The 11,206-nt window shown below is 46.6% G+C and overlaps 1 protein-coding gene across 1 annotated transcript in view; it reads left to right on the top strand.

Moving 5' to 3' along the window:
• Positions 1-7,139: 7,139 nt before the first annotated feature.
• EHD3 (EH domain containing 3) overlaps positions 7,140-11,206 on the top strand; it is a 30,110-nt gene continuing 26,043 nt past the window's right edge. The window contains exon 1 of the mRNA XM_066316314.1: positions 7,140-7,647. Coding sequence (XP_066172411.1) covers positions 7,421-7,647 — 227 coding nt within the window. The 5' untranslated portion in view covers positions 7,140-7,420. The remainder of the gene's footprint in view (positions 7,648-11,206) is intronic.

The raw sequence follows: 11,206 nt of genomic DNA, 5'->3' as shown, positions 1-11,206 counted from the left end.
GATACAGTATGTGGAAGAGTCTCCCACCGAGGAGGCTCTTTGAGACTCAAAATCCCTGCCCCAGGCACCCGAGGACACGGGTCTCAGTAAGGCACCAGTTGATTGTTACTCCCATCCAAGCTGAAGGTCAGCAGCAGTCCCTGTGAGAAAACAAACAACCACAGATTGTACTGTTCAACCACACAGAGTCCTCATTTGTTATAAACCCACTCTACAAGCGATCCACAAAGCTTGACCCTCAAGGGCAACCAAGAGAAAATCTTCAAAAGATAAAGCTGGAAATGAAAATCCAATTTTCATTTGTTGTACAGTAAGACATTTCAGAGCTGAAAAAGAATTTAAGTGCCTAACAACTTGCTTACTTTTTCTGCAGATGAAAAATGCTGTTCCCCCCTCTAAACCTTCCCTTTTTACAGCCATGGCCCTCATGGCTGCAACATGAGCAATAGACAGAGATAGATTTAAGAGAAAAACAAAGGAAGAAAACAGCCTGGAGACCAGCTGCACTTTACATAGGCAGACAAACATATATGAAGAAGAATTTCTCATTCTGCTGCTCCCCAGGAAAAGAAGTGGAGAGCAATTCGCACACTTTGAGCTACAGTGAAGAACAAATATTTGAGATTTGGTTTTTGGGTGTGCAGAATATTCACAGTGCCTGATAAAATTATTTTAACTTTCCACCAGTTCTCACTTCACTCTGGCATTTGTTTGAAAAAGAACTGAATTTTATTACATGTCTGGAAACCAAAAGATAGCATGAAAAAAAACAATGCTTTCAAAAATAAAGGTTTAAAACACATGAATATGTAATCTTATCTTCAAGAAATTCGGCCAGCTCCCCTGACTGTAACAGTGTGTGTTGAATCAATGATGCTACTTTGTGTGCTTTGAAAACTTCCCAGCTGAACTTGACTGTGCATTGTTTTAAAGTCTTTTCCAAATTACCTGGAAATCTTTGAACAAAAGATGCAATGAAGCATTTTATGTGTCAGGAACAGTCACTTCTCAGACAGCAAATGATCCACCTTGTGTTTAACCTTCTGCCTGCTGTCCAGCCACAGCCCTGTGTATGAGCAGGCACCAGATCCAGCCGTATATGACCAGCCAAGGTCTTCCTGTACTCCACTCACCAACGGTACTGAGCCAGATGGAATCAGTCCTCCACAGGTGGAGCAGACTGTGTGCATGTCTCTTCCAGCAATTAAAATTTCTAAGGGAAAGCAGCCAGGTGTAGCAGACAGAGGATAAAAGCTTTAGAGGGAAGCCATGAGCCAGTAGGTTAAATGGATTTGATTCTCTATTCTTTGCACATTCCCCTTGTTAGCATATTTACCACCTGATCTAAGTCCTTCCACTGCATAGGATGCAAATCATAACATCCTATGATCTCCACTGAGCTTTCTCAAGACCTTAAATGCTTCATCCCTAAGCGTTGAAATGAGAAGCTGAAGAATCCATGGAAAACCCTTCACTTTTTGTAAAAGTAACTGGACCATGAATTAATTCCCTGAGAGGTTCTTCCTCACTCTGTGAGAGGATATACCTCTCATAGTGGGCAATTTGAGGCCTAAATGTGGGGATGACAGAGCTCAGCCCAGCTTCTGATTTAACAAAGACAATCCAAATCTGGGCTGAGGAGCTGCTCCTGATTGTGTGGAACAGAGTAGTAAATGTTTGCATGCAAAATAATAAATTTTAGAGTGAGCAGAACAAATGATACAGGGCCATCTTTTACAACCATTCATGTAATACAGCAGAACATTAGCAACACAAATTAGCAGTCATTAGTCAAAATGATCGTGTGAGTGTATTAGGCTTTGTTAATCTTTATTAGTCTCTAAACAAACAGCATAAAAACATCACTTGCAGGTACACTCTCTAGTCTTTGATTAAACAGAGTGCTGTATTTCAGGAAAAAAACCCTCAACACTGACTCCAGGTCTTCCTGTGGGCTTTTAAAGCAAATAGAAATATCCTGAAAAGAAGCACTGAACTATGTTTTCTCACTAAAGGAATGAATACAGAGACAGGTGGATGACCTTTCCCTGCATTTCCTGTACTTAGATTATTGGCCCAAAGGTTGATGAACACCTTCTGGTGCTGAGATTTTCAAGGTCAAGCAGTGAACCTACTTCTACTGATCTTAACAAAAAGCCTGTATCCAAAATGTCTTGATGGCTTTCAGAACTTTAAGCAATACCTCTCTAACCAAAGATTTACTTTTAAAGACAACGGCTGAGATTTAAAAATACATATCCTTTGCTGTGGAAATTGTCCAAGCTACATCAAAGTCAGTAGAAATATGAAAATCCCATTTATTCAAGATCTGTACTTTAGCACTTAAGGTTACAACATCCTATTCATAAGCATCCCAATCATTAGACATTCTGACTAAACGCAACTCCCTCTAATGACAGAGGAAATTTTTGATCTCTGCAGAATACTTACTGATCAAGAAGCAGCCAAACCAACTCTAAACAGCAAAAGTGAGAGAACAAGGGTGCACAAAATCTGGGTTAGCTAAAACACCAGCCTGTGTTGCCAACCACTTGGCAGGCAGAAGTGTTGGAGCTGTGACATGCAGGGCAGCTGATGTGGCTCGTAGCTACTTTACATCACATCCACCCTTCCCACATTTGCTGATACAAACTTTTTCCCTTTCCCTTCCACACCTCCAGAGAACAGCACAGCCGCAGCTACTGCATTATGTAACTAATACCCCCATCTGATCCCAGAGGACAGCTTCATCTTAACATGGTGACAGTTACACTCCCTTCAAACCCCTGGAAAACCCTAATTCTGTGCTAGCCAAAGATAACTGCTAAATGCCAGCACCAAATCCCTTTACATATCACTTCGATGAAATTCGATGTCCTACCTTCTCCAGGTGTATTCTCACAGCTAGTGATGCCTGCTGCTCATAAATGGTATGTTTGTTATCTCTCCCTATGTGTGTATTTATGTGCATGTATATATATGCCTGGCATACGTAACCCCAAGAGCCTGTCCTAACCTATCAAACACTGTGGTAGAAGCAGGAGGCGGGGAAAAAAAGCATATTGAGTAATAACAGAAAACTTCAGGAGGTCTCAATGCAACATATTCCACGGAAGACATGAAAGAATAGGTGAGTCCATCATTCAGACTACCTCTTGAGTCACCCATTGCTTCAGTTTCCTTGTTTAGCTTGTCACTCAATTATTCAAAGCACTAAACTCCACGTCTCTCCGTAAATCACTGACAAGGTAGAACAGGAAGATGTGTTCAACTGTGTCTTAATACATTTTAACAGGATTTCTGCTTTCAGGTAACAAGAAATTCAGAGAGGAAATACTCTCTAACGCCCCATTATTTTCTTAGAACAGATGGGGACATGACACTTTGTCAGTCAGTTAATCATATCCATTTCTACAAAGAACATTCACGTAAGTTTGATAGACGTGTATGTCCTATGGCAGAGAAAGACAAAATCATTCAAGAGTTATAGACCAAGCTTCTGCACTGCAAGGATGGAGAAGGGCTCAGAGGATTTTTCTTTCCAGCACTATTACAGAGATCCCATCAGTCAGCTCCCCTGTGTGCAATACAAACAGCTTTTTCTGCTGAACACATATAAGGAGGGAGCCCTTTGGAAGCAAGAATACTTCCCGCTCACTGGATGTACGTTATCCAGCTCCACATTCCCCCTTTTTGGTGGCACTTCAGAGTACCAGCACCTCGTTCCACCTCAGGAATGAGGGGCTAAGAGCAGTATAGGGAGTGCAGGGAAAAGGACTGTGTGTATGTGTACACCAGACACCTGAAAAGCGGTGGAGAAAGGCAATGGGAAGTATTTCAGAGGAATATGAAGGAGCAGTGGGGGCAGGAGAGGAAGGCAGTAGCTTTCTGAGTTGCAAAGGCAAAGCAATGAGTGAGGAAAGGAATAGACTATGCTGGAGACAATTTTACGTCTCCACATAGGCCATATGGCACCAGCAGGCAGTTGAGAATTTTGATCCAGTTGAACCAGAGGAAACTCTCCCTCCCTTACTTATCAAATTAGTATATTTCGTTTGATTCTGGGGGCCTGCTGTGCCTTCCTCTCCCTTCTTTCCTTTCCCACAACCCTGGTTATTCCCTGTTTAACCCATCAGCACCTGAACTTTTGACACTGCCTCCTCAGGTTTCATACTTGGTAATGGACAAACAGTGGCAGTAACTGCACTGGCAGGAAGTTGAGTTTACTGAACTACACTGCTCCCACAAGCTTCTTGAAACTGTAGATGTGTTATGGTCTGAGTCACCACATCTTTTCAGATTCTCTGACTTCAATATCCCCATCCCCAGATGATCTTTTGTAGGAAGTAAACCTAAGGCTGCAGATAAGCAAACATATTTGTCATGATTTCACAAGTTTCAGTTATACAACATTATGTTTTTCCCCCAAAACCCCAGGTTTCATTTTGTGTACAAATACTACATGACTTAGCTCAGCCTCACTGACATTCAGCAAAGTAGAAGTGAATGTTTTCCAGCAAGCCCCTCTCTCCTGGTCAAGGCAAGTATCCAGAGAAGTGAGTGCCAGCCCTATTACCAACAGCAAGGACACGACTGAGAAACTACAAAACTAAAAGTTATATCCATCATATCTTTAAAGATAAAACAAATTTATAGTAGGAGACTGTAGCACATCCCCACCAGTATCAGACAGAGGTATGTTCCAAGCACTGCAGTAGAGTGGCTTCTGTGCAGGGCAATCAAGGCAGAGCTTCTACATTTTAAAAATATAAATTACTAAAAAAACCCAACTTACTAAAGATTGTACCATAAGACCAATCTATCCAACAGAAAACCATCCATTAAAACACCTCTGATTAAGAAATGAAAAGGAATAAATAATAAAAATGGATGAAAACTTTTAGTTTGATTTGGACAGAAAGAAAAACCTAATTATACTGTAAACTTCCTTTCCTAATTTTACTTCCTTATGTTTTTGGCAAGCACTGTATCTCAAGGTAAAGATAGTTGTTGAGGAAGTCAATCTCAAATGGCTAAGAAAACAGACTGTAAAATAAATAAAAATCTGCAATGTTTGTGAGATACCTCTAGACAGAAATTCTATAAAGACTGACAAGTTTCATTGTGATCTGCCCTGGACATAACAAATTCACAGGAAAGCTGGATTTTTCCTTTCTCTTCAGCCAAGGCAAAGAATTTTTTTTTTTTTGCCATTTAGCCATTGGGTATGCATATTTATGATTTGTGCAGTTTAATGATTAATATCCTCACCTTGTAAATGGGGAACAATTTTGCTTCTGCCATACCTGTGGCAGTCAGCTCCCGCAGCCTGCACAACAGAAACCTTGCTTTGCTCTCCATTCCCTGCAGTCAGGAAGGGCACCAAGGTGGTCTGAGGAGATTCACAATCAAAGGCTTCCTGGCCTTTACTCAGCTCTGAGGATAACACAAGCAAGCACCAAAGAGACTCCATATATAGCTGTAGAAATGCCAGAGTGCCATCAGAGCAGCACAGCCCTTAAATGGCAGGACTATCTAGAGGATGAAACCAAGTTGTTTCCTACCAAATGAGTAATTCTTGCCAAAACACATTGAATTCTATGCGTCCTTTCATTTTCAGGAGTTTTCACTGGAAAGGAGTCATCAAATTCTTAAAGCCGAAGCCTCTATTTATAAAACTAAATAAATGATGGAAATTGGTCTTAAGGAGGCTTCAAAACATCAGTTCCACTTTCAGCTCTAGGCATTGGCAGGAAAGCAGCGAAGTCTGGTCTTCAGAAAATACAGTCAGCCTGCTATGTTCTTCCAGAAAAAGAAAACTGGTCCCCAGAGTCAGTGCTTGCACCTCCTGGGTCAGGCGATGCCAGAGGGCAAACCAGTGCCTGGGATCACTCAATGGGAACAAGGAAAGTGTCTCATCCTGCAGCAGCAGGCACAGAAGTGGGCCTGGATCATTGTTCAGGCACACAGGGCCACACGGTCTCCATATGTACCCTTCCTGTGAGGGGGGAAAAAATCAAAAAAGTTATAATGCAGAGCTGCCTCTGCTTATGCAAGGTCTGGGCTCCTCCCGGTTGTAAATGGCTGGGAAAGGGCAGGAACTGCCACACGGCCGGATTGCTTCCAAAAGTGCTTCTTGCCACATTTTTTGGACCCGTGGGATGGACTAAAGTGAAAAAGCTTTTAGGGGATATTTTAAGGAAAAAAAAATCTGCTTTATCCCAGCTGCGCAGTTGAGACGAGGAGAGCAGAGCTGATGGACAGCCCCAAAGACATGCCAATCCTCAACTATACAGCTGTCCAGTTATCCCTCATTGCTGGCAGCAGTAAAGATTTTGGGACAGTAGATAATTTCTCCATCTTACCTGATTAGATGGAGAACTCCTCCAGGCACAGCCAGAGCTGCGAGCCCGATGAAGTGAGGGGCAGCAGAGCAGCCCAAATCACTGAGCAGAGGAAAGAATGAGAGACAAGAGACAACTGAGAGCACACCTCATCAATGTATAGAAATATCTAAAGAGGAGCTGTCATGGGGATGTGAAGCCAGGCTCTTCTTAGGGGTGCCAGACAATAGACAAGAAGCAACGGGCATAAACTGATGCACTAGAAATTCTACCTGAGTATGAGAAAGAACTTTTTTATTGCGCTGATGACCACACATGGAACATACTGCTCATAAAGGCTGCGGAGTGTCCCTCACTGGCGTATTCCACAAACATCTTATCGCAATCCTGTGCCGTGTGTGCTCTGGGATGACCCTGCTTGAGCAGGAGGTTGGACGAGATGACCCACTGCGGTCTCTTCCAACCTGACCCATTCTGTGACAGGCTGGAGACCCAGATGAGGCCGGCAGTGCTGAGGAACGGCCAGCTCCTTCTCAGATTTGCACTCGCACGGCTCTTTTCAGTGGATTTTTTAAGACCTATTCCGAAGCGAGGCGAGAAAAGAAATAAAATGGCGGCCGGGCTGAAAGTCCCTCCAACGGTCCCCAGGGGGCGCGGCGGGACCCGGCCCCTCCCCGCGGCCCAACATGGCGGCGCCCGGCGCGGCTTCACCCGCCGGGGAGAACGGGCGGCGCCTGCCAGGAACCGCCGGCTTCCGGCGCCCGCCCCTTTCCTGGAGGGCCGGGCCTCCGCGCCATGCCCACGCCGGGAGCCGGCGGCGTGAGGGGAGGCGGCGCCCGCCGGTGCCGCTGGGCCGGGGCTGCGCTGACGAGCCGCTCCTTCAGCCTCCCGCGGGGCCTGCTTTCTGGCTGAAATCGCCGGCGCAGGTGGCGTGAGGGCGGGCGGTCCCCGCGGGTGGGCGCTGGAGCGGACTGAGGCCGGCCCGGCCTGAGGGGGATGCGCGGGTAGCCCGCGCTCGCAGCCAGCCCAGCCCAGCCCCGGTGGTCGCCGCGGAGCTGGCGTCGGGAGGCCACAAGATGTTCAGCTGGCTGGGCACCGACGACCGTCGGCGGAAGGACCCGGAGGTGTTCCAGACGGTCAGCGACGGCCTGAAGAAGCTTTACAAGACCAAGCTGCTGCCGCTGGAAGAACACTACAAGTTCCACGAGTTCCACTCGCCCGCTCTGGAGGATGCCGACTTCGACAACAAGCCCATGGTGCTCCTCGTGGGGCAGTACTCCACTGGGAAGACCACCTTCATCAGGTAAAATCCAGCTGCCTTCACCCTCGACGCCCTGGGTGGGGCAGAACGTGTCTCTGCTACCTGTGCTATGCCTTGATTCCCTTTCTGTTACCCCCTTCGCGTCCCCTCAGCAGCTTTTCATTGAAAAGTCACCTCCACTCAAACGCGGAGCATTCCTTCGCAAGCTCAGGGTGGTGTAAGATGTACCATGAAACACCGACGTGGCAAAAAGTAGCCCAGGGCAGGGCTGAGGAGCGCAGGCAGGACAGGAGTGTGGAGATGTGAGTCACTGGGGCCCTTCTGGCCGTTCAAAGTGCAAAGGCTTTGGGAAACCTCGCGCGGAGCATTCCGTGCCTGCACTGCCCAGGATGACCCTTGTAGTAGCTATTCTTTTCAATTTGCTGTGGCTTTTGGGTGGTGAGGCAGCTTTAAAGGGGGTGCTTCGGTTTGCAGTAGTCACTGTTAGACGCTTATGTCTTTTTCTGCACTGTCCCAGAGACAATACTCAGAACCCGCTAAGAGAAGCATGTGTGCCTGTGCACAGAGAGACCTGCCCCTCTTCAGGGCTCCAGAAGTAAAGCCCTGTTTTAACTCTGTCCTGCTCGGCCGAGGGACTGGGAGCAGCGAGTTCCTTTCGAACTGTAAAAAAAGAGCAACTGCAAAGCAGCTCTTTCATTTCGATGATGTGAAACTGTCGCAGAGAGGGTTAAACTTTTCCGGCCGGACTTGGTTGCAGGGATCTCTTCTGTTCAGCCGTGCTTCTAGTTCAACTTGCAGCAGCCTTTCCCTTGGGATCATAGCTGAAGCTGCGCTGTCCATGTTTCCTATGTGATTCATAAGCTAAGCGTTAAATTCCAGCCTTTTTCTGGTGTGGCTGTGTTGAAATCTGTGGAATTGCCCCAGTGTAAATCTGGACGTGAGCCACAGGCAGCCAGCCCTTTGTTCTACCATTATTTCTTGGTCAAGGAGGGAACTGCAGAGAGTAGAGAAAGGTGAATCAAATTGATTCTACCTCTAAAGAAATGAATGACCTTGAAAAATGCAGGGGCTTTTTTTTTATGTGCTGTAATATTCCTGCTGCTACATTTCCTGGTCAGGAGCCAAGGACAGAATGCATTTCTGCTACCTTGGGATGTACCTGGCAAACAAAGTTTAAGAGTTAAATTTACTCATATGAGCCGATCAGGTGGATGGTGAAAGGGTGCAAAAGACCCAAAGGAGCATTTTGCACGTTTGTAAAGGGAGTTACAATTCTGAAAAATAGAGGGGGTAGCTAGCACAGCTGCCTGGCTCGCCCCAGATCTTTGCTCTGTGACTTGGTATCAAACCTGTTTGTAAAGCGTTTTTTATCCTCTCGGTTACAGACACTCAGAGCCTGAACAGGAGGATTTGCTGAATTACTGATAAAGCTGTCTAACCAAAGCATCTCTTCCTAATTCTTTTCTCTGGATTGCCAGCATCAGTGTTTCCCTGCAGTCTCACCTGCATGCTGTTAGCAGAGACTTCCTGCTTTGCCCCTTTCTGTTCAGTGAAGTCTTTCTTCTATAAGCCTCAGCTCCCCTTGCAGGAAGTTTGGGTGCCCAGAACATGTTCCAAGCAAAAGAAGATTGAGTTTTTGCTCATGTGGGATGGAAGCAACATCCTTGCTTGACAGCAAGTGGATCTAAGCCTCTTTGACATCTGCTTTTCACTCGTGCTTGTATCCTCTCAGTTTTCTCTGGGCACAGGGCTGGGATGAGCCTATGCAGAGATGATGGTCAAGCAGAAGTGACCAGGAGCTTTGGGAGCTTCTGCTTCACAGGAGTGCCAAATGGATCTTCCAGAAAGGCAGAGTCTTCTGTTTAAAATAGGGTCTTAAGAAGTTAAGAAAGTTGAGAACTTTGGTGGAACCCCGGGGTCTCTAACAGCAAGAGGAGTGTGAGAGTCTGTTACTCCAGTGTGTTCCTAGTCAAAGGCCAGAAAACCTCGTGTTGCTCGTGACAGGCTTCCAGCGTGAGCTTGCAGGCACTGCTCATTAAGGAGCTGGGATAAGCAGATTAGCATCCAGAGTTATTGTGGGAAGGCAAGTAGGGGCTAAAGCTGGGAGCAGGGAGGAGTTAAAGGGGGCGGGGGGAGGAAGTGGGAGGGTTGACAACCATTATTTATTAGCAGTAGAGTGGAGCAAGAAACAGCCTCTGGATATCTCATCCACAATCTTGTCAGAAGGGGGATTATTAGGTTTATCCTTCCAAATCAGTCCACTCTTAAATTGCATCCTGTTTGCATGTACTGCCATGCAATTTAGGGAGATGACTTCATGCCACTAAATAACCATGTGGAATGAACTCAGTCCCAGTTTACCTGGATCCCATGACACCTTACAAAAAAAAAAAAATAGCTTTAATCACCTACCTAAGGAATATCTGTCTTCCAAACCTCTTGCCTTGGGAATCTGAGGTGAAACAAGGAAGAAATGTAAGGCTCTGAAGCACCTAAGCTGCAGCATCTTGCAGTGAGGCTGCTCTCTTTCAGGAGCTGATGGCAGAAAAAAAGACAGTCAAGGTCAGCAGTGAGAAACATTCCTAGAGGCTGAGCCGGGGAGGAGGGAGGTGAGCTGTATGGGTCAAAGCCAGTGAAGTGAGACCAGAGCATGCTTACTTACAGGACCCAGGCTGTTCCCTCTTCTGCTTGCAGGGACACACAACTGAGCCTTTCTGTGCTATGTGAAGGGTGTAGGTAGCATTGCTAATGCAGCTTTTCCATTCCTGCTTCCTGCTGTATCATCTCTTTGTGCTCACTCCCATTTCTCTCCTCAGCATACATTTGGCTGACGTTTTTGCACAGGGTTGGGGGCTGAAAGTCAGTGCTGATAAGGGCAAGGCAACACCTCTGCCTGGGAATATCTGACAGCCACTGCAGGATCTCACTGGAGCCTACCTTTATAAGACCAGTCTATCCAACAGAAAACCATCCACGTTATTGCTTTTTATGTTTCCTGTAAGAGGGTGAGAGTGCAGGACAGAACATTACTCTCCTAATTAACTTAGGTTCCTTGGTCATTTCTAAAAATAATCCTGGCTCAAGTCCAGCCATCCTGCTAATAAAATAAACAAGCCTGCCAGAGCCCTACTAACTGTCAACATTGCTTGCTTTTCTGGTGCAGCCACCCCTTCCTCCTGCAGCTAATCGTTTACACGTCCCGGCCTCTCCACACTGTCAGAGGCTACACGCAGAGCTCTGGCGTGACCTCCCCGTGCGGCCCTGAGCCTTTGATGTGTGCCCATGAGGCAGTTGTCACCATTTCCTCCCGCTCTGCCCTTCTTCCCGTTGCCGCTCGGCATCACCTCTGCCGCCTCGCTCAGCGGCGTCCTGCAGGGCTCCGGCATGACTCATCGCGGGCAGGGAGCCCCTTCCCCCACATCCTTCGGCTCTCCTGCCCGGGGAGCTCCGTACACATCGACAAATCCACCTGGGAAAGGCCACCCCAGGCACTAACACAGCTTTCCTGCCCTGGCCCTTCCCAGAACAGGCCTGAAAGAGGCAAACAGGATGATGCTTCCAGCCACATACCGACTCCAGACACTTCTCTGAAAAAAAAAAC

This window comes from Sylvia atricapilla, chromosome 3 (genome assembly GCF_009819655.1).
Source record: "Sylvia atricapilla isolate bSylAtr1 chromosome 3, bSylAtr1.pri, whole genome shotgun sequence".
Taxonomy (NCBI): domain Eukaryota; kingdom Metazoa; phylum Chordata; class Aves; order Passeriformes; family Sylviidae; genus Sylvia; species Sylvia atricapilla.
This window is presented reverse-complemented; position numbering and strand designations above follow the sequence as displayed.